At 44.0% G+C, this 20,652-nt stretch overlaps 1 protein-coding gene across 1 annotated transcript in view; it reads right to left on the bottom strand.

Annotated features, from left to right (window-relative positions):
• Window positions 1–20,652, bottom strand: part of PAH (phenylalanine hydroxylase) — a 62,816-nt gene that overhangs the window by 10,843 nt on the left and 31,321 nt on the right. The window contains exons 4-8 of the mRNA XM_062203018.1: window positions 20,147–20,235; window positions 10,207–10,274; window positions 5,445–5,641; window positions 3,294–3,429; window positions 2,246–2,315 (exon numbers count right to left, since the gene is read on the bottom strand). Coding sequence (XP_062059002.1) covers window positions 2,246–2,315; window positions 3,294–3,429; window positions 5,445–5,641; window positions 10,207–10,274; window positions 20,147–20,235 — 560 coding nt within the window. The remainder of the gene's footprint in view (window positions 1–2,245; window positions 2,316–3,293; window positions 3,430–5,444; window positions 5,642–10,206; window positions 10,275–20,146; window positions 20,236–20,652) is intronic.

Raw genomic sequence — 20,652 nt, 5'->3', positions numbered from 1 at the left:
GAGATTGGGTGATATCACTGAAGGAATGGTGCAGACAGAGAGGAGCACAGACACTTGGACTCTCGTTGAAGCAGGAGACTCATGGTTGACATCTCTGAATCCCTCCCTGTGCCTGGCCCAAATTATGCATAAAAAATGCCATCTGGGACTGGTGTTGTGGTACGAGTTAAACAGCCACTTGCAATGCCAGCATTACATGTGGGAGTGCTGGTTAGAGTCCCAGCTGCTGCTTCTGATCCAGTTTCCTGAAGATGTGCCTGGGAAGGCAGCAGAGGATGCTGCAAGTACTTGCATTCCTGCCACCCACATGGGAGACCTTGATGGAGTTCCTGGCTCCTGGCTTCAGCCTGACCCATGTCTGGCAGTTGCAGCCATTTGGAACATGAATCAGTAGATGAAAGATCTCTCTCTCTCTCTCTCTCTCTCTCTCTCTCTCTCTCTTTCTCTCTTTCTCTCTTTCTCTCTCTCTTTCCTCTTTCAAATAAATAAATAAATGTTTTTAAAAATAATAGATCTTTTTTTAAAAAGCCACCTGATTTAGAGTAAATCAAGTTCAGACCAATTCTTAGCCTGACTCACTTTTATCCTTATCTCATCTCTGCTCCATCCAGCTGTCCAAACCTGCCACAGTCCTGGGTTTAACCAAAATAATTAATAAACTCAAGATGGTGCCCTACTCCTTTAGTTACCATTATTTGTGAATTCAGAGCTTGCCAAAGCAAGGGGTTCCAATATTTACAATAATTCCCCAGACTCTGTTCTATCCCATCATCCACTTCAGTGGCATGCAAGTCCTGCATCTAGAACAAAAAGGACCATCATTCCAAAATGACTCACTGACTTGGGCTATCACATTAAAGTTGGAACTATGTGATATTGATGGTCTCATATCTCCTCCCTGTTGACCTGAACAATTGTCCACTTCATTTTAGAGTTTCTAAATGGTAAATGGCTTAAGGAGGATTGCCACATAGCCACTGAATGTGCAGAGTAACTTCTTATAGCATAAAAAGTTCCTATTCTCTGAAGAGAAAGCTGATCATTCTCTGACCATAATAACAAGTCTCAGGTTTAAGTGTCCCAAACAGTCCATGACAGCTTAGCAGCAGTAATAACATTTCTGAAGGTTAACAGTGATACTTTCACAGTTAAAAGTTCAACCAATCCCTAAACACTATCATTTCTACCAGTCCAACAGTCTCTGAACCTCATAACTCCCAAAGCTTCACATAAAGTTTGCTTAGAGAGGACACATTTCACAAGTACAATTCTCCCTTACTTAGCAAGCAATAGATCTCACTTTATGTTTGATTGTTTCAAATAACAAATGGTAGCCTCTTCAACAGTATAAATACTTATTTACTGCAACTGACAGAAATGTTTCTAATATTCACAAGCAATCCCATTACTCTGACATTCAGGGTTGACCCAGCATTTGCTCATAGGTCATTCCATTTGATCTTATTTCATTTGATCCTGAGTCACATCTTTGGAAACTGAGGTAGAGGGTGGCCTGGTAACTTACTCCAGGTTACACAGCTGGTCAGTGGCAGGGTTGGGCTGTATCACACTGCCACTTCAATCTTCCCAGGATACTAGGTACTCAGCTATGGTTTTAGGCTTCTTCTCAGTCACTGGAGAGAATTTGCAAAATTATTTTACTCACCACGAAGCAATTTTTTTGTTTTGTTTTGCTCTTGCTCACTACTGTGAAAGATGAACCAGGAGTTAGGTTGCTGCTTTGATGATGGTATTAAAACATTTGATTCCTTCTGTCTATCAACTGTTACTATTGGTACTAGATAATTGGCAAATAGAATCTTATTTAATTCAATCATACACACAAATGAATTCCTGATAAAGTAAAAAGAGGAAAAAGCTCTGAAAATGGGAGAGTGGAAGTAATAAGAGAATTTAGAAGGTGGGGTGACTTCTGCCAGGAACCACAGAGAGTTTTTGTGGATGAAAAGACTTAAATTATCCCTGAGAGGACAAAGGAGATTACAAATTCAGCATCACACATATGATTCAGAAGATGAGTCATCATCCAACCCTATGCTGTGGTTCCTGGAATGGGTATTTAACTAGATACACAGAACCACACACCTTTCTCGGGTGGCATTATAGAACTGCAAATGGTTTCTACTCTTGTAGAGAGTCCCAGGATCTCTTCCTGAGTTAAACTAATTTGAGCAATCCAGCTCCCAGACCTTTAACCAGAAAGCTAAAGAGATGTATACCTTACCTGGGAAAACTGGGCAAAGCTCCGATCTGAAAACAAAGGCACATGTCCCAGTAGCTCATGGCAGATGTCACTGGAAGACAGAAATCATGGACCTTTGTGGGGAGGTGGGTTTAACCAAACTGGCAGTGTTTAAACAAAAGGAATGAGTAGAAAGAAGGAAAGCAACTCATTTAGGCTTATGACTTAACTCCCCAAAATGAATGATATACTGAGCTTGGTGTCAGGTGAAAAAAAGACATAAGAGAAAGGAATAAGAGAAAAAAGTGGAAAGAAAAGCAAAGAGGAGGCACTAGGAAGAGTACACCAGTCACAGACAGGTCTTAGAGGTATGACCAGTGTGGACAACAGGACAGTGAGCCAGTATCTCTATGAGCGTCCTCTCTAACACCTAAGTGAACTGTGGGTCATGAATACTTCCACCCAAAGTCCTCATCTTGGTATCTGTTTCCCTAGGCAGACACAATAGGCTGAGTTATTCCCAGTGGCAACTTAAAAAGAAAACTGCTGTACTCTTAATCTGGAAGAACACAGCAAGCAGGGAAGAAAAGCTACCTTTGTTTGATACTGCAAGTGCCAAATCCATTAGGAGCAGGCCTATTCTGATTTGTAGCAATGAACTTTGTGGGCAGAGAAAAATAATTTGGGGCATCCTATTTTTTCCATAATTGTATTCATTTTGACCAAGATGTTGACTAAGGAGAAGTTTAGTGGTCAGTCACTCTACCTCTAGGCCAAGAACGTTTAGAATCAGGTAGATGTTACCTTTAGGTGTTGAGATAGCTTGGTTGCCTCTTATTCCTGTTCCCATATGGAACTTCACAGCTCTGACTTTGGAGCTTAAATGGTACCTCTTATTCCCATGGGCTGGGGAGGTCTGAATGTCTCTTGAGTGCTGTCTATTTGGACAGAGGAAATGTCCAGAATAGGTGGGTTTCTTTCTTAGTATGACCATCAAAGAATCCCAGTGACTAGTCCTGTGATGAACCCAAATTCCGGGAGCAGCAAGAGGGAGCTCACCAGGCAACTGGTAGCAGAGAGCATTACTCACGGTTCAGGTGTGAACATGGGCTTGGACCCATGTCTGATGTACTGTGTGCAGTGGAAGACTCGGAAGGCCAGGCCACCTAAGAAATCCCGAGAAGAAAGCAGGCCAGCCACGGGTCGGAGGCGGAAACCAGTGCATGCTGGGAAGCAAAGAAAAAAAAAGATAACTTAAAGCCCATCACAATGGAGCCAGAGGGCCTAAAGACACAGAAGTGGCTCTCACATGTGCAACTTCCTAGGAGCATGAGCCCTGATGCCAAGGGAACTTCAAATCTCTGACCCACTGCCTTCTGGACAGGTGATTTGCATCACACACACACACACACACACACACGCACACACACGCACACCTGAGCTTAGTTTCCTCATGTAAAAAAACATAAGTACAAACTTCTTGGGAATGTTCCTGGGATCAAAAGTGCTAATGACTATGAAATAACTTAGTCCAAAGTCTAGCACATCAGAAACACCCCAAAATCCTAGCTTTCGTTAGTGTTTGTTAAGGCTAAACATGCATTCAGTACTTCTCGGATTTCCAGAATGTGAAGCCAATTTTCACTCTGCTTCCCAGGGGGCAAGAATGTGGAAGGAGGACTCCCAGAATTCTGTACTGCGCCTCACACCACCCCATAAGGAGAAGTGATTTCTCTGATTGGAGAACTGAGGAAGAGGAAATGAATATTCTTCATGTAACCCTTTCTGTACTGTTCTTTCCCTCTTGACAACCCACAGAAGAGCACATTCTGGTGTGCTCTTGGCCATGGTAGTGGGCCATTCATTGTGAATTAGCAGGAAATAAAGGGGATAAAATACTAGAAGTCCATTTTGGCTATACATCTATATCACATTCTTTAAATAGCTTTCTGTGGACTTATTTTTGTTCCTGTATCTGCTTTCTCTGGTTTCTATTTCTGTCAATTTGTTCCAAATTTGGAAGAAGGATGACAGTGGTCATGATGATATATGATAGTCATAGCTAACACTATATATTACCTACCATATGTCAAACAACTGTTCTAAGCACTTTGCATACACCAACCCTCACAATAAGCCTATGAGGCAGACACTCCTATGATCCTCACTTTACACCTGGGAAAGCTGAGACACAGAGAGGAAACAAGCCACAGGTGGTCAGATTTCCGAGTCTGTTCTCTTAATTACAGTTATGTAACTCTCCAACTGCTAGTGTTACTAACTTGTGGTGACCTGGATGATTAGGGAAAATATGTTTAGGATTCCTTTGTTTCTCTCTCATATTCTCTGTATTTCCAGGCTGGAGCTAACTCTTTGTGGATTCTCATTCCTTGCTATATCTTAGAAGATTCTTTAAATCGAAAAGGAACACAAAGTCATCTAGCCTATTATCAACTCATCCTTCTACAATTTCCCTCCAGATATGTAATTCACTGGCTCCTTACTCCAGCTACCTACCTCTGCACAATTCTATTGCATAGGAAATTCTTCATTTCTGACACCTGTTCTACGTCACCCTACCTTTCCTCACGCTACATGGCACGTAGTAGATGGCTGACTGTTTTGTTTCACTTTTGCTGAATTGCTGCCTTCCTGGTGAAAAGAACACCTATCTTCCCTGGAAGTTCTGTAGTAAACCTACAACCTAGATAATATATTTACCCCACTGAGTTACTCAGATTCTAACTCAGGCAAACTTCACTGAGCACCTGCTACATGTGCAGCACTATGCTATTTGCCAAAATATGCAACATCCTATTGCATCCTCACTACCGGCCTGTGAGAAAAGTTGAACAGCTGATACAACCTCCACTTGACAGGTAAGAAAATTGAGACAGGTTCACCCAGGCAGAGAGGATCCAAGGCATTCTGGCTATAGCCATCTCTTAACACAACAGGAGTTGCAAGGAGAGCTCTGACCAGGCATACCCAGGGCTTAGAGTAGTAAAGAAAATACTTTTCAGGGACCTGTAATGGCAAAATCATTCCTATTTGCTTGGATGGAAGTAGATTGACAGCGGAGACCAGAGGGAAGGCAGACCAAGGTACGATTCAGTTCTTCCTGCGAGAATCAAGCAGGGTGTCTTACCCCAAGCACACTCACCCTCATCTCTGTGTTTGTCCTCCCTTCGCCTTTCCACCCCCACTCCCTGCTGGGCCTTTGAACCTGATGTGGACTTACTCTGCAGGAACTGAGAAACATCTTCCAGCTGGGGGATGTTATCTTCACGGAAGCCACAGTACTTTTCCAGAAGTGGAAAAATGTGGTTGTGTTCGTAGCAAGCATGGGTTTTGTACAAGGACTTCAGGGTCTTGAACACCGTGCCCCATGTTTTCTTCTCTTCTTCCGTGTATTCCACTCGAGGAATAGGCTGCCCACTAGAACACAAGCATGGAAAATTCTGTGCTTCCAGCAGGGCAAGGTGAGGGCTGAAAGTGCAAGTGAGGGTTAAGCAGAAATAGGTCTGGTGTCTGTGAGCTGCCACCACTGACTCTGGTGGATTTCATAACTTATCTGAAAGAGGAAAATTCTACCCTTTAATATAGGAAACATTGTCGCTTTGGCTTCTCACATGAAACAGTGATTTGATTCAGCAAGGGAATAAGCACTCACCTCATCAGTTACACTGAAGATTTTGAGAAATGACTTGGCTTTTCTGCTCCTCTAACTCTCCAATTGTTTGCTCAGGTGGAAATTCACTTACCTTCAAGGGCCAGGCGTAAAACAACCAATAAAGACAGGGGGGACTCTGCCAACTGAAGATTACATCCTCTAAGCTCAGACATCTAAATTCAGATAAAGCAACTGCAGTGCCTTGTATTATGTCAACTTAAGTAATTATAGTTGTGAATTAAACTGTATTAGACAGGTGGACTATGGGTTCAAGATATCCTGTTCTATCTAGATTTTATATCTTTTGTTCCTGGAAAACTATAAAGGTGTTTAAATACATGCCATAAATATATACAAATTTTGTCAATTAAAAAATAAAGAATGCTGGGGCTGGCACCGTGGCTCACTTGGTTAATCCTCCACCTGTGGCACTGGCATCCCATATGGGCACCGGGTTGTAGTCCCGGTTGCCCCTCTTCCAGTCCAGCTCTGTGCTGTGGCCCAGAAGGGCAGTGGAGGGTCCCTGCACCTGCATGGGAGACCAGGAAGAAGCACCTGGCTCCTGGCTTCGGATCGGTGCAGCGCTGGCCATAGTGGCCGTTTGGGGAGTGAACCAATGGAAGGAAGACCTTTCTCTTTCTCTCTCTCTATCTCTCTCACTGTCAAATTAAAATCAAACTTTCTACCTGTCAAATTAAAAAAAAGAAAGAATGCTAAATCAAACATAAATAAATGAATATTGGAACAAAGGGGGATGAACAAATGAATAAACAAATTGGTGCTAAGGTAGGAGACACTCTTGTCTACACTTCTACATATGCTGGATCCTGCCCTAGAGGTCCTGAGTGTGTTGGAGAAGTGTGTTGGGGCTTCGGAAGCTTCCCAGGTGATAGATGCAAAGTATTGTTTACGAGTCATTAGTTGGAAAGGTCCTGAGCAGTGTTCCGAATAGTGAAAGCCAATGAACACCAAAGCCTGACCTTAAAGCCCAGTGACTGCTCCCTGGGCTGCAGGCCTGTTTCCCTTACAGGGGACAGCAAGTCTAGGACAAAGTGATACTGTTTATCACGGAGTTACAGAGTAGCATCAGGCTGCAAACCAGTTCCCTCCTGTCCTTTCAGAGCTGTAACTCCTCCAAGATCATGGACGCAGTCACTGCTGTTTTCTACAGAGAGGTGGGGGAGGAATTAGGGAAAGAAGACAGATTTTTTTTTTTTTGACAGACAGAGCTAGACAGTGAGAAAGAGAGAGAGAGACAGAGAGAAAGGTCTTCCTTTTTTCTGTTAGTTCACCCCCGCCAAGTGGCCACTATGGCCAGCACGCTGCACTGATCCGAAGCCAGGAGCCAGGTGCTTCTCCTGGTCTCCCATATGGGTGCAGGGCCCAAGCACTTGGGCCATCCTCCACTGCACTCCCGGGTAACAGCAGAGAGCTGGACTGGAAGAGGGGCAACCAGGACAGAATCCAGCGCCCCGACCGGGACTAGAACCCGGTGTGCCAGCGCCGCAGGCGGAGGATTAGCTTAGTGAGCCATGGCGCTGGCCGATAGATTTTTGCTTGAGACTGGAAAGCAAGACAAAGCTCAAGGGCACTGGGAATAGTGAAAGACTAACAGGCAAGGCCCTGCCTGAGTATGTACTAGACTCTGGAAACTAAGACAACGTCAATACTCAGCCTGCCATGTCCTAGATGTACGGCCTCAACCCTTCTAGTAAGCTCTGAGCTTCGGTGCGTGCAACTCTTACAAGAGCTAATAATGCCTGACTTAGCAGGGCATAGGTAAAATTAAAATAAATATGATTGGGCCGGCACCACGGCTCAATAGGCTAATCCTCCCCCTCGCGGCGCCAGCAACTGGGTTCTAGTCCCGGTCGGGGCACCGGATTCTGTCCCAGTTGCCCCTCTTCCAGGCCAGCACTCTGCTGTGGCCAGGGAGTGCAGTGGAGGATGGCCCAAGTACTTGGGCCCTGCACCCCATGGGAGACCAGGAGAAGCACCTGGCTCCTGCCATCGGATCAGCGCGGTGCGCCGGTCGCAGCGCGCCTACCGTGGCGGCCATTGGAGGGTGAACCAACAGCAAAGGAAGACCTTTCTCTCTGTCTCTCTCTCTCACTGTCCACTCTGCCTGTCAATAAATAAATGAATAAATAAGATTGGTCTTCAAAAAATTCACAGAAATACGAATTTCTCATTCACCTCATCAGTGAGTGAGAAAACATGGATTTTATTTATTTTGTCAAAATAAACTTATTTTTTAATTCCATATTCCCTCAAACTTTTTGAGGCACTTTTGCACCACGGATAAAGTACCTACCAGTGGTACTGACAAGTAATAATCGTTGTATAATTGATCATTATCAACATAGCTGATTCTCATTATAAAGGAAACCATCTGCTATTTCTGCAACAAATTTCAAGAGATGGTAACATCTGGGTACCAAGATGTGCCCCCAGTTAACATTTGCTGTTCCAGGGTCCCACTATCTGTTCCTCATTCTTCCAGTAAAGCATCTTCCTCCCTTCTTAGAGATAGTCAGATGAAAGGAAGCTCCACCCCTTTTATTCAGAGCTGGTATATGACCAGACGCAGCCAATGAGGATGTCTCATTTTCCCTAGCCACAGTGACTGGCTGAAAGATGGACCCATGTCCTTATTCAGAACTAGTGAGATTCAATTATAAACCCTGGCTAACTTTATTGTAAAGAGAGAGAACCTCCAATCTGGTGGCAGTATCAGCTTGGAGGCCCTGGGGACCATTTCCACTGGAGATGAGACCAATGCCTGGGAGCAGGGTCAAAGCCCAGGATGTGAGAGTCAGAAGGAGAGAATGAGGCACTGAGTCCTGGGCCTGCCTGTGCCCTCCAGCCCTCAGCCTAGAGCTAAACAAATGAGTTTAAAATCAGATTATGTCACCTTCTACCCATTACATGACCGACCGTGACAAGTTACTGAATCTCTTTCGGCTTTGCCATCCCCATCTGAACAATAAGGAGTGAGATCATGAAGACAAAAGGAAATTACATGTTGCTATATGGGCAAACTGTTGAAATCTTTACCTAATATGTACTAAACTGATCTTCTGTATATAAAGAGAATTGAAAATGAATCTTTATGTGAATGGAAGGGGAAAGGGAGCGGGAGGGGGGAGGGTTGCGGGTAGGAGGGAAGTTATGGGAGGGGGGAAGCCATTGTAACCCATAGGCTGTACTTTGGAAATTTATATTCATTAAATAAAAGTTTAAAAAAAAAAACAAACAAACAAACAAAAAAAAAAGGAAATTACATACAGACAGAATCTAGCCAAGCCGCAGACACACAGCAAGCAGATAAAGAGTGTGTTCACTGTTAGAGAAGACTCTATGTTCTCACCTGACACTGACCTGATGGTGTCCGCCTGACCACGCTGGGGTAGAGGAGAGGATTCAGGGTTGATTCCTCCCCTGCCCGAGCCAAGGCTCAGACGAGCCTAGATCTCACCATGGGCAGCATGGTTCTGGATCCTTCCATTGGCGGAAGTCATTCAGAGAAGGACATTCTGCATTTTGCGGGGTAACTTTGTAGACAAAGCCCCATCATCTCCTCTGTCTCCCTGATATTCTACCAGAGCTGTTGAAGTGCTACAACCTCAGTGTTCTGGATGAACTCTGTCTTCTTGTGCATGTCTTTTATTTTCCCTTAACTCAGGAATGGCGCTGTCCCCCAAACACTGAAGTATCCTACGGCAGCATTGTGTAGTTTCTGAGGACTCAAAACAACAAACCAATTCCTTTCCCAAACAGCATGTTTCATATTTGCATTTTCTTTTGGCTAACATAGGGGAGGGGAGGAACATGAAATCCCAGACAGAAAATAACAATGCCAGCCTAAAATTGCCCCTCACAGCTGGGTCAGACCAGATAAAAGTAGACCACTGAAGCTTGGCTGGCCTGAAATCTCAAATGGTTCATTATTTCACTAAAGGAGCTAGCTCCTTCTTGAATGTAAATGATTCCCTTTTTCTTTACTCCCTGTTTAATGTGGAGAAGACCCGAAGCCGCTTTATTCAGGAATGAGGCCTTTTATAATTACTTCAGACATTGCATAATTAGACAACAAAACTAGGGAGAGAGCTGGGCCTCAGCATGGTGGGTAATTTTGTTTGGTGTAGTGGCAAGTGTTCTTTTAACATGTGCTGTTAATGGGAGGGTTTAGCCACACACACACACACACACACACATGCGTGTACCATACACATCCAAGCATACAGAAGATAGAACTCTCTCTGTGTTAGGATTTTCCAACCTAGGTCAAAGGAGAGTAGGCTCTCTCCACCAGAAGAGGTGCACTTACTGGCGGTAATTGTAGGCAATGTCAGCAAACTGCTTCCGTCTGGCTCGGTACACAGGATCTTTAAAACCCTAGAAGAGAGGAGACTTTTGACACCTGGAGACTTTAGAAGGAGTCTTGGCCCCTCTGTGTATGCCATCAATGAAGTTTCAAGCTGTGAAATATGTGCATCCTTCCGCTTTTTCTACCCTAAAAACTGTCTTAGTGAAACTTAGGGTAAGCTGTCCCACAACATGGTGTGAGTGACACATTATTGTGACACCTTCAGTTCAGGTCAAGACTCCCTGCCGGTGGATTCCAACATGAAGACGAGATACAGCCGTACTCTGGTCTGAAGGAAATCTCATGTACTGCATGTCTAACATATAAGCCTGCTAAATTGGGCAATGTTAGTAAAGAGATGCCTATTATGAAAATATATAACGTCCACTTAATTCCCAGCCAAAATGGCAGGTCAACAGCTCTGCCCCTTACCTTCATGATAAACAAATAGGTACACTGACATATTACAAATTTTTAAAATATCATTTATTGAGCGCCAATTATGAGACATCTTAAAAGTTCATGGGAAATGTGCATCACTCCTTAATTCCATTTTCTCACAGACTTTTCCAAGTACCCTCAAGCATTCTCGGCACTTAATATTTTTATAATGCTCACCACAAACTTGCAAGGTAGAGCAGCATGATTATCTCCTTCTTTCCAGAATAAACAAGTTTCTCAGCGAAGCGGACTCGTGGTGAAGGTGAAGCCAGGATTTGGATCATCCAGTTCCCTGCTCTTTTCACTACACCTCAATAATTGTCAACTTTTACAACCTGGCAGAGACTCCACTCACCGAGAACTCTGTCTTGGGACATAAAAAGGATGATGGCGATTTCTCCTCTGGGCTGACCTGCAGGCAGCCCTTTTCCAGCAATTTTAAGCAACCCATTTCGAAGTAAAAAGAGGTCAAGTTTGTGTTTTAGGGCTGAGTGTGGGGCACATCCTTGAGTAGGAAATGATTCCATTGATACAAAGAGCATTTTCCAAAAATGTTGTGATCTGAGTCTTGGTGAGACAAGAGATTGCTATTATCCCTGTCGACCCTGCTTCCACCAAAATTTCCCAAGTAGCTGTGCCATCTACCACTTTAGCATACAATTCCTCTGCACCATCATCCCTCCAAACAAAGGCTTTAAAGAATAGAAAACTAAGACTTGTGTCATGGAGCACAATATTTAAACGAGGCTTTTAAAAAATCTTTAAAAATGCAATGTTCCATGATTTTTAGACATTGCTTTTTGTTTCACTTGCTTACTTGATTAGCTGGATGGATTTGTTTGTTTCTTTCATATCAGGGCCTATCAGTTATTGCCAAGAACCAGAGGTCAATGTATGTAATGCAATTTCATATGAAAATTAGAGTGCCTGGCACACAGAAAGAATTACAGATAGTTGTTGAAAGAAGAGAAGAGCGAGGCGAGAAGGGAGGAGAGGAGTTTCATAGGATAAATTTTGAGAAATAGAAAAATCCAAATACTTCCTACTGAAAAAGTAAAGCAAATTGTCTATACACTTGAATTTCAAACTTAAATCTCAGTTACAGTAAGTGATTTTTCAGAGTAGAAAAGATTCCACGGCATGGTTAATGCAAAGTATAACCCTGTTCTTTGCCCTATAGCACTGAATGGTTTTTGAATCATTAGTTACAGATAAGAAAGCTTAGGCATCTGAGAACTTAAATCACCATTGGTCCTTATTTCTATTGGATGAAGATAAGTTAGTCTGGGGTGATGTGGTAAGAAATGTGGGCACCAGGTTTGGGTTCCAAGCAGCGCTAACATGCCCTCTGGGGGACCTACCTGCTGAAGCTATCTGTAGCATTTTTGTACTTAGGACTACAAATAAATAATGTGAGTGGAAGTCAGTAGAATTCTACTACATGCTTCCTCCAGAAAGGGGATGCCCAGAATCCTTCTTCATCCCCATTCGGCTCTGTTGCTTGTCTCTAATGGGCCTTCTCTAGGTGACTTAAAGATTTTACCACCTGTGGAAATTTTGCATCATGCGTAATACAAAATTATATATCCAGAAGGCATCAACTATGTCACAGAGAACACATCAACATCTAGATGAAATGACAGAGGAAACATTAAGCTCTAATAAATGTTACCTGAGGATAGTGGGGGAAGTGGGTAACAATGACTGTTTTATTCTTTGATACCATGCCTACTTTTTAGGTTCCCTGTGGTGAATACAGATTGCTTTTATAATTTAAAAAAGCCAAATAATATTAAAACTCCATCTCAAATTATTTTGGGAATATGCCTAAAGATTCACACATTGATATGTGTCAGAGCACACATATGTAATATACTACATAGATTATCCATGTGAGATGATTTCTAATTGTGGTCCTTTCCAGCTCTAGATTTGTAAAAAGTTCATTATTAACCTGCAAGGAGTCTAGGGACTCCTTGGGTCTCTAGGGACTTTGGCCCTCCTTTGTGGTCAGAGAAATCTGTGGCTATGAAGCCCAGCCTCTCAAGGATTTGGCCTTGCATTCTTGGGCTGCCAAGTGACAATGGGGCCTCCATGGTCATCCACGTGGACTACATTCAGAATTAAGCTACAGTTGGTGATGACTGATCACCCTGTCTCAATTTAGACTAATAGCAGTAATTTCGATAGCACTGCATGTAATTTATTTATAATCACCCTGTCTCAATTAAACTAATAGCAGCAATTTTGGTTGCACTGCATGTAACCAAGTATGTTTTGACAGGAAAATATATTGTTGGTGAAGGAGTGTTGAGGGGGAGGGGTGCAGGGGGAAGAGAAGATGGGAGAAAGCAGAGTGAGTTCTATAGGATGCAAAGTTGTAACATCACCTGAAGTCTGCATGCTAGCCCTTCCCTTAATCTCGTAAATTTTAGTTGTGGTGTTGAGGGGTGTGGATTTTTGTGTGGGCAGGGTTTTGAGGAGAGGGAGGCTATAAAGAAAAACGTCCAAGTATTCTTAGAGACTGAGATGTTTATTTCAAGATTTCTTGATGTCATGGCTGTGTTGAACCTCAGAAATGTTATCCCTAAGCTGGTGAGAAGAATAATACGGGTTTATAAAGTCAAAAAGGCTGGCCTGGGATATTAATTAATTCATTCACTAGAAGCATGACCTGTGTCAGTCAGCTTGCCTCTCTAGCCTTAGCTTCCTCATCAGGGAAACAAGATTGTTGTTCATGTATATTTCAGGGTGTCATGTGGATTACATTAGGTGAGGAAGGTAGGGCAGCAGATAAAATCCTGATCATATAGAAGGCGCTCAGAGAATGATACATTTGTGCAAAATTTTGGAAAATTCAGAAGCAGAGTAGTCCGGCTCAGAACTTGAAAAGTAATATATTCTGAAGTGGGCCATTTTTGAACCCCATCATCCACCTCTGAGCTTTTTAAACAATTCTTCAGGATTCTTACCTTACTCTGTGTATTGTACCTAGGCCATTAGCAGGAAGCTTTTTGTTTCATATAATTCCCATGCTCACTGGGGAAGATGGCACGCAGGAGACAAGGTTCAAATGGATTTTTAAGCACCTGCCATCCTCAACCTGTAAACTCTAAGCCAAGTCTTTCAAACCCATAGACCAGGGGAAGTGCTGACCAGGACCCCTTCCTTGCTCACTTCTGTGTTACTGCCCGTAGTCACTATCAATAAATCCCAAAGTCTGTTCTGGAATGGGGAAGGAGGAGGGTAGAGGGGGGCAGGTACAGGTAATATGAGTATGTTCTTGGAATTGTATCTACAAATCACATTGAATCTGTTAAAAAAACTAATCAGAATTAAGATAAAAAATTTTAAATAAGTCTATTCTGGCAAGGATTCGGGTTCCTGGTTGCCTAAGCCATTGGGCTGGGAGTCATTGTTCACTTCTTCCCTCTCTTCCTTCATGCACAGGAGTCAGTTTTCAGCCAATCCACCTTCCAAACACCTGTGTCTGTCCTGGCTTCATCTCCCGGCCACAGCTTCACGCAGGTCCTCATCATCTCCTGCCTGCACTGCTCTCCAGCTGGTCTTCCACCCTGTCCACTTCACCTTACAGATCTGGTGAGTTCAGTTCCCTTTCCATGACTTCGCATTGCTTTGAGAATAAAGTTCAAAACCCTTAAGTCTGTCCACAAGGCTTTATGTGATCTGGCCCTTCTATATTTCCAACTCTGCTCTTAGCCACTCTTGCCTTCCTAGGGTGCTCAAATTATATTAGTCTTGTTTTAATTCTTTCCTCTTTCCCATATCAAGGCCTTCACACATGCTATTCCCTCCAACTGAAATCCTCTTTGATTCCCTCTTTTTGATCAATAAACTACTATCTGTTTTTCCTACCTTGGTTTAAACTTCACTTTTATAGACTTCTGATTTTTCCAGAATTTATTTGTTTCCTTCTACAATACATTCCCTCGGCAACCTCACATTTCTCCTTTTAGGTGGTCACCACGCTGATTAACAATAATTCAACTCAGCAACCCGTTTGTCTTACTTATCATTGGATCAGTGCATCTATAGTCAGCATATCCCTGAGTAATTGCTGTCAAGGAAACTTTTGCAAAACTTGGGAGAAAAGGCAAAACAACCTTACCATGTGCCACATCAAGTCTAGCAAGCTCACACTATTTACTCTAGGGGGACCCATAGTAGGGGACTTCAAAAAGTTCATGGAAATGGAGCTAAAAGATGTTTATTTTGGTGCAAGAATTTAGAAATCCATGGGTAGTTGTTTCACGACATGCATTTCTGTGAATTTTTAAAGACTTCAATACACATGAATTTCAAATAAGTTTGCACCCAAATGAGCTTATCTTTTAACTTCATTTTTCCACAAACATTTTAAGTACTTTCCTATTTTCTACTTATTAAAGTTCAGACTTTTCAAAGTGGATTCTGACTTTTAGAAGATATATAACCTGTGAAATTTTTTTTTATGATTTCTGTCTTGTAGAACAGATATCACTCAAACTTATGGTTTCTTTGCTTTATGGGATATTAATCATTTGTGCATCCATCTTTGTGGCTGTGTTCCAGCATTCGATTTCTCAGTGATCGTGTCTATTTTATTTCGTGTATCTCTCTTTGCACCCACCTTTTCATCTTGCCTCACTATCTCTTGTTAATGTCATCATCCCTCTTATATGAGTCAAATGTATCTTTGACAGATGTTCACTATATATCTATATGACAATTATGTTTGGTTTTCAATTTTTTAAGCTTTATTTACTTATTTGAAAGACAGAGGGACAAACAGACAAGAGTGTTCCCACGCCCATTTTTCTCCCCAAATCCTTGCAAGGCCAGGGCTGGACCAGAGCCAGAAATAGGATTCAGGAACCCAATCTAGGTCTCCCACATGGATGGCAGGGTTCCAATCATTTGAGACATTAACCAGTATCTACGCCTGCTTCACAATCATGTTTTAGTCTTTTAAAATTATGTTTATGTAGAACAACTTATAAGAGTGAGAAAAGTCTTTGATGACTCAACTGGCTGACTGATCTTTGGAATGGACTCTGATGGGCTTCTCTTGGGGAGAAGCTTGGGTGGGTGGGAAGGAGAGATCCATTGTAAAATGTAGCCTTCTCTGTACTTGGAGAATTTTCTGAAGAATTAGGAGTGTCAATACCACACCTTGAAAAATTAAAAAACCACTTGAGATTCTTGGCTCAAGAACCAAAAATACATAAGAAGGAAAATTGGGTTGGCTGATAGTTTATTCACCAGAAAACTCCCCTGGTACAGATCTTCACCTTGGACTTGAGGTCAGGTGCCAAGTAAACAGGACCAGGATATCTGGGATTAAGGTCCGTGTGGCAGAGACTGCTGGGGTTCCCCCAATATATTTCCTGTTTCCTTTCAGAGAACATCGCTAAGATGCTTTCCTCACTCTCCTTGGCAGTAAGAAGTGTCCATGCGACTTAGTGGAACTGGAGTGAAGTGATGTGAGCTGAGTTACCTGCAGACATGGCCCATCTTAACTTCTGAGGAGCAATTCTCACTCTCTCTTCTCCTAGGCACTGGGAAAATGAGGCGTCCCAGTAGCTGGAGGAGGGTACAGCCATGAGATGGCTAAGATGCTGATCTCCGAAAGACTGAGAACAGTTTCCCTACTGGCCCAAACACTGGAAGTAAACTTTTACTGGGTTAGGTCACAGAGCTCTGGGAACGGTTTAATAAACATTCATCAACCCTGGCTGCTAGAGGACTCAACCCAGATCTCCCAGTTTCTAGAAGTCATCCCTAACCATTCCAGTTCACAGTGATCTTAGAGCTGACAGCATATGCTGACTCATTAAACCTCGGGGGTGTGTACCTTTCTGAGTTATCAGTTAACTAATTCCTACACTGTATCTATGGAGCATTAACGTTCAAAAGAATGGTGCTAAGTATTTTGTGGGGAAAAAAGAGGTTTTACACGCAAGTATGAGGTAACATTAGGTTGAATGGATTTCATTTTTGCAGTACTTTTCAAAGCATCAAATGAGATAATGTGATTTGTATATGCTTAAGATGGGGTTGTAGAATGCAGTAGTTCTCTCTTTCACTACGGGATTTTCGTCACAGATTGCTTTGCAAATGTACCTAAGGCCTTTTTGCTCCTGTATGCTCTTGTACCACCTATGAGGTTACAAATCATGAGGAAGTGAATTTGTTGTGATCTGATCTCTGGACCCAAAGTGTAAAATGCAAGGCAATCATGAACAGCACTGAAATATGCACACAGTTCCTGTTACTAAAACATGCACACGGGTTTCCTGTAGCAATAAGGTGGAAGGGCTTAAGCCCTGGGAGGAGACAGGGAGGCAGGACATAGGTGTTGGGCCTTAAAAGACAAATAGAGATTTGCCAGTAGGGGAAAGAACAGAGGACATGTTGAGAAAAAGCATATTAGGTAAAGGGAACTACATGGACAGAGGCTGGAAGGGTCAGAGAACGGGGGCCTGTTTTGTAAGTGGACGTAAGCTGAGCCAGCTGGATTCTGATTGCCAAGGCTCTGCTTGCCATGCGAGTTTCCTCTGGCACCTTCTTTAAGGGTGGACAGCCCGTCCCCTGCTCCTCTACAACTGGAAGCACCTGGAGGGCAGGGACTGTGCCTCGCTTATCACTTCATCCCCCTTTCCCATACACAGTCTGGAACAGTTCACTTCCACAGGAGACCCCATGACCCACTCCTTCTGAGACTTCTCATCTGAAAACGAAAAGCACAGCCTTCCCACAGTGGTGAGGACACAGAAGTTAAAAAATGCATGCCCTGCTTTTAGCATCATGCCTGGCACAGTCATGCCATTGGCTGCATAAAGATGACAGGAAGGAAGGAAGGAGAGAGACTGGCAACCAAAGCAAGGGGGCTAGACGGACAGGGGGAAGCTGAGCCGCCCTGTTTAACTTTCCCACTGATTCAAAGCCGAGAGGCAGATGCCCCTGACACTGCATTTCGGAAACAATCCTTTCTTTTCCCGATTTCTGAACGTGGCTGTTTTGAAGGCCCTAATGTGAGATGTTGGGTCAAATATCGGTGCTTCCTGCCAAGGGCAGGAGGTCAGGGGACGAAGAGATCATACAGAACACACAGGGACAGAGAAGAACAGAGGCTCCTTTCGGGAAGAACACCCCCTTCGCTCCTCGGACTGGTGTCTGCTTGCAGTTCCCACACTGAGGCCAGGCATGTGGGACCTGCCGGGCTGTGGGGAAGCACCCTGGAGGGTTTGCTTTGTCCTTGGCCCAGGTTCCCAGGATCTGATGAGAAAACCAAGGAACAGAGAGAGCCTGGTCCCTCCTCTTCAGGGGACTGTGTACCTGATAAGTTGTATTTTTATGAAAAAAATTCATGACACTGAGGCCAGGGAGCCAAGGATTGGGCTGGGCTTGCACAGAGAAACAAATTCCAGATGATTTTAAGGTCAGCCTGGCTGCTCTGCAAGGACACAGAGACTGAAGGGGAGGAAATGTCTGCCTCTCTGTTGGCTTCATCTCCCCACTGCCCCAAATAAGTAGGGGGTGAAGACCCATGGGAGGAGACAGGGTGTGGTGGGAGAGGGCTGGGTCAAATCCACAGAGAGCTTTTCTGAGAAAAGACATCTTTGGGACTGCTGTGCTAGCATGGCTGACACCTAGGGCAGCAGAAAGGGACCTGCCAAGGGGCCCCATGGAGCAGCAGGCTTTGCCATCCTGGGCTCCGCAGAAATTGACAGCATCACGTATGGAAGAGTGGAGCCGAGTCAGCATGTCTTCAGGTTTTTGGCAGAGAGAGTGCCTAAGTAACATGTATTAGGAGACTTAAAGTAATTTCTCTCCTTGGTTTAAGAATAATTTAATTTCACAACGGATGTTCAGGGAAGCCATAGGAAGTTTACACGAAGATGCATGGGCCAGCATGTTCACATCAGGGCTACTGCAGCCACAAAAGCCTTGTAGGCTCCTGTAGCCATGCTGCTAGGGGCTGGTTTGTGTGTTATGGTATTGCTAGTTAGCAAGCCATGGCATGGCCAGGTAGTAAGTTATACAATAACTTATGGAGCGGGAAAGAAAGGGGGGTGGAAAAAGAGAGGCTCGCCCAAATATTAGTATAGATTATTTTAGGAGAGAATGGTGTAATAGGTGTTTTTTGTTTGTTTTAAAGTCTGGAGGATGGAAAGGAGTTCACTTCTGTTTGTTTATGAAACATTTTCTTATTACTAAAAATTGCACAATGGTAGAGGTCGAAAAACAAAAAGAGCTGGAATTATGAATCATCATTTTCTTCCTCTTGCTTTTCTCGATTTTCACTCTCAGGGGTTTAGTATTTGAATAAGAACAAGCACCAGTTGTTCACATTCTCAAAGGCCAGCCTCCCTCAGCCCCCAGTGTCTGTGAGGGGTCTGGAACTCCGCCACCAGTGAGGCCTTTGTCTTTCTGCACTGTGAGCCCAGGGTTAAAACTCTCAGGGACCAGCGTTAAGCACAGGGCCTTAGGAAGGACCATTGAGCCCATAGCATCTCTATGCTGGCTGCAAGGTGGAAACCTCCACTTTGCTTACTGAAAAGGGCCCTTTGGGGGAGGCAGGCTCCTCCTACACAGAGAAGAAAACAGGCTCCCAAGGAAAAACAGACGCTCCCTAGGTCACACTGAAACCCTTGCTAGTGTGAACAGCTTCCAAATCACAGGCATGGAGTCATTGGCCCAGCACAGAATAAAGGAAAGGCAGCGTGGAAGCAGCAATCCCCACCCAAGGGCTTGCATGAGAACCACCGGAGCCGCTCCTGCTCAGGGCCTCCTGCAGGGAACAGGCAGGAAGGGCAAGTCCCCTCCTGTCCTCCACTCAGAACCACTAACGGCCTGCTGCTCTGAACACGGGGCATAGTCAAGTTCTCTCTGGTCTACCAGACTTTTGAACCCAGACCCCAGCTTCAAATCTCATCCTCATTCCTCCTACCTCAAGCAGCCACTCCCACTATATTTCTGATACATTCAGGACTCTGTCTTTGCATTTTGTGTTCTGGTGCCCCTTTCCTTGTCTCACCAGCATCTTCCACTCAGATTTAAAGATCCAATTCCAGAGTCACAGGTCCCCACTGCCCCCTGCAGGGGGCAGAGATGCTAGTAGAGTTTAGTGTTTCCCAAGCCCTTGATTGTTGCTTTTATAAAGTGAACAGAGGTAGTAATAAAGATCATATGTGTGTGTTCATGCACCATAGAGAGCTAATGGTTTCTGGACAGTGATCACATTTGCTCCAACAATAACTGTGGCCACAGTAATGGTGATGATGATGGCGTCTTGTTCATCTTTGACCTCCCAGTCCTGACTGAAGTAGGAACTCAATAAACATTTGTTGACAAAGTAAGGAAACAAATTTTTCCAAGGTAGAATATGGAGGCAGGGAAGGGGGTGGGGAGTGAGGGGAGAATAGGAACAGCTTCATTCTAAGGGCAGTGGACTCACAGGGTGGTCTGCATCCAGCTCTGCTCCATAGCTGAGGATCTGGTTGGCGAATCTGTCCAGCTCCTGAATGGTCCTTGGGAACCAGGGCACTACAACACAGAAAGGGCAAAATCTTGAGAGGCAGGGCCCCAGGCCCCACTGAGCTCAGAAACACAGGATCAGGCTCACTTGGCCAAATGATGGGTGCTAGGAAACAGGGTTCTACACAACCCCCAAATCACTGTAATTGAAAAGGTAAACTCCATTTTCCTTGGAAACTAAATTCAAAATACACTCCCCAACATATTCTCTTTCCTGGAGGTTCCCTCCCACTTTAATTTCAAAACTCTCCCTCCCCGCAGCACAGGCGTTGTCCTCAATGGTTTCCTTTAGCACCAGGACGTTTTATGTTGCCCCCAAACCCAAATTAGATGGAGCCAGAGCTGTTCTGTTGTGAACAAGGATGCACCTTTGAGACCCTGTCTTCATATTGTGTCTCCCTCCCCACGGTCCCAGGCACCCAGGAC

This window comes from Lepus europaeus, chromosome 10 (assembly GCF_033115175.1).
Source record: "Lepus europaeus isolate LE1 chromosome 10, mLepTim1.pri, whole genome shotgun sequence".
Taxonomy (NCBI): Eukaryota; Metazoa; Chordata; class Mammalia; order Lagomorpha; family Leporidae; genus Lepus; species Lepus europaeus.
Note: the sequence above shows the minus strand (reverse complement) of the source record. Positions and strands in the feature narration are given on the sequence as shown.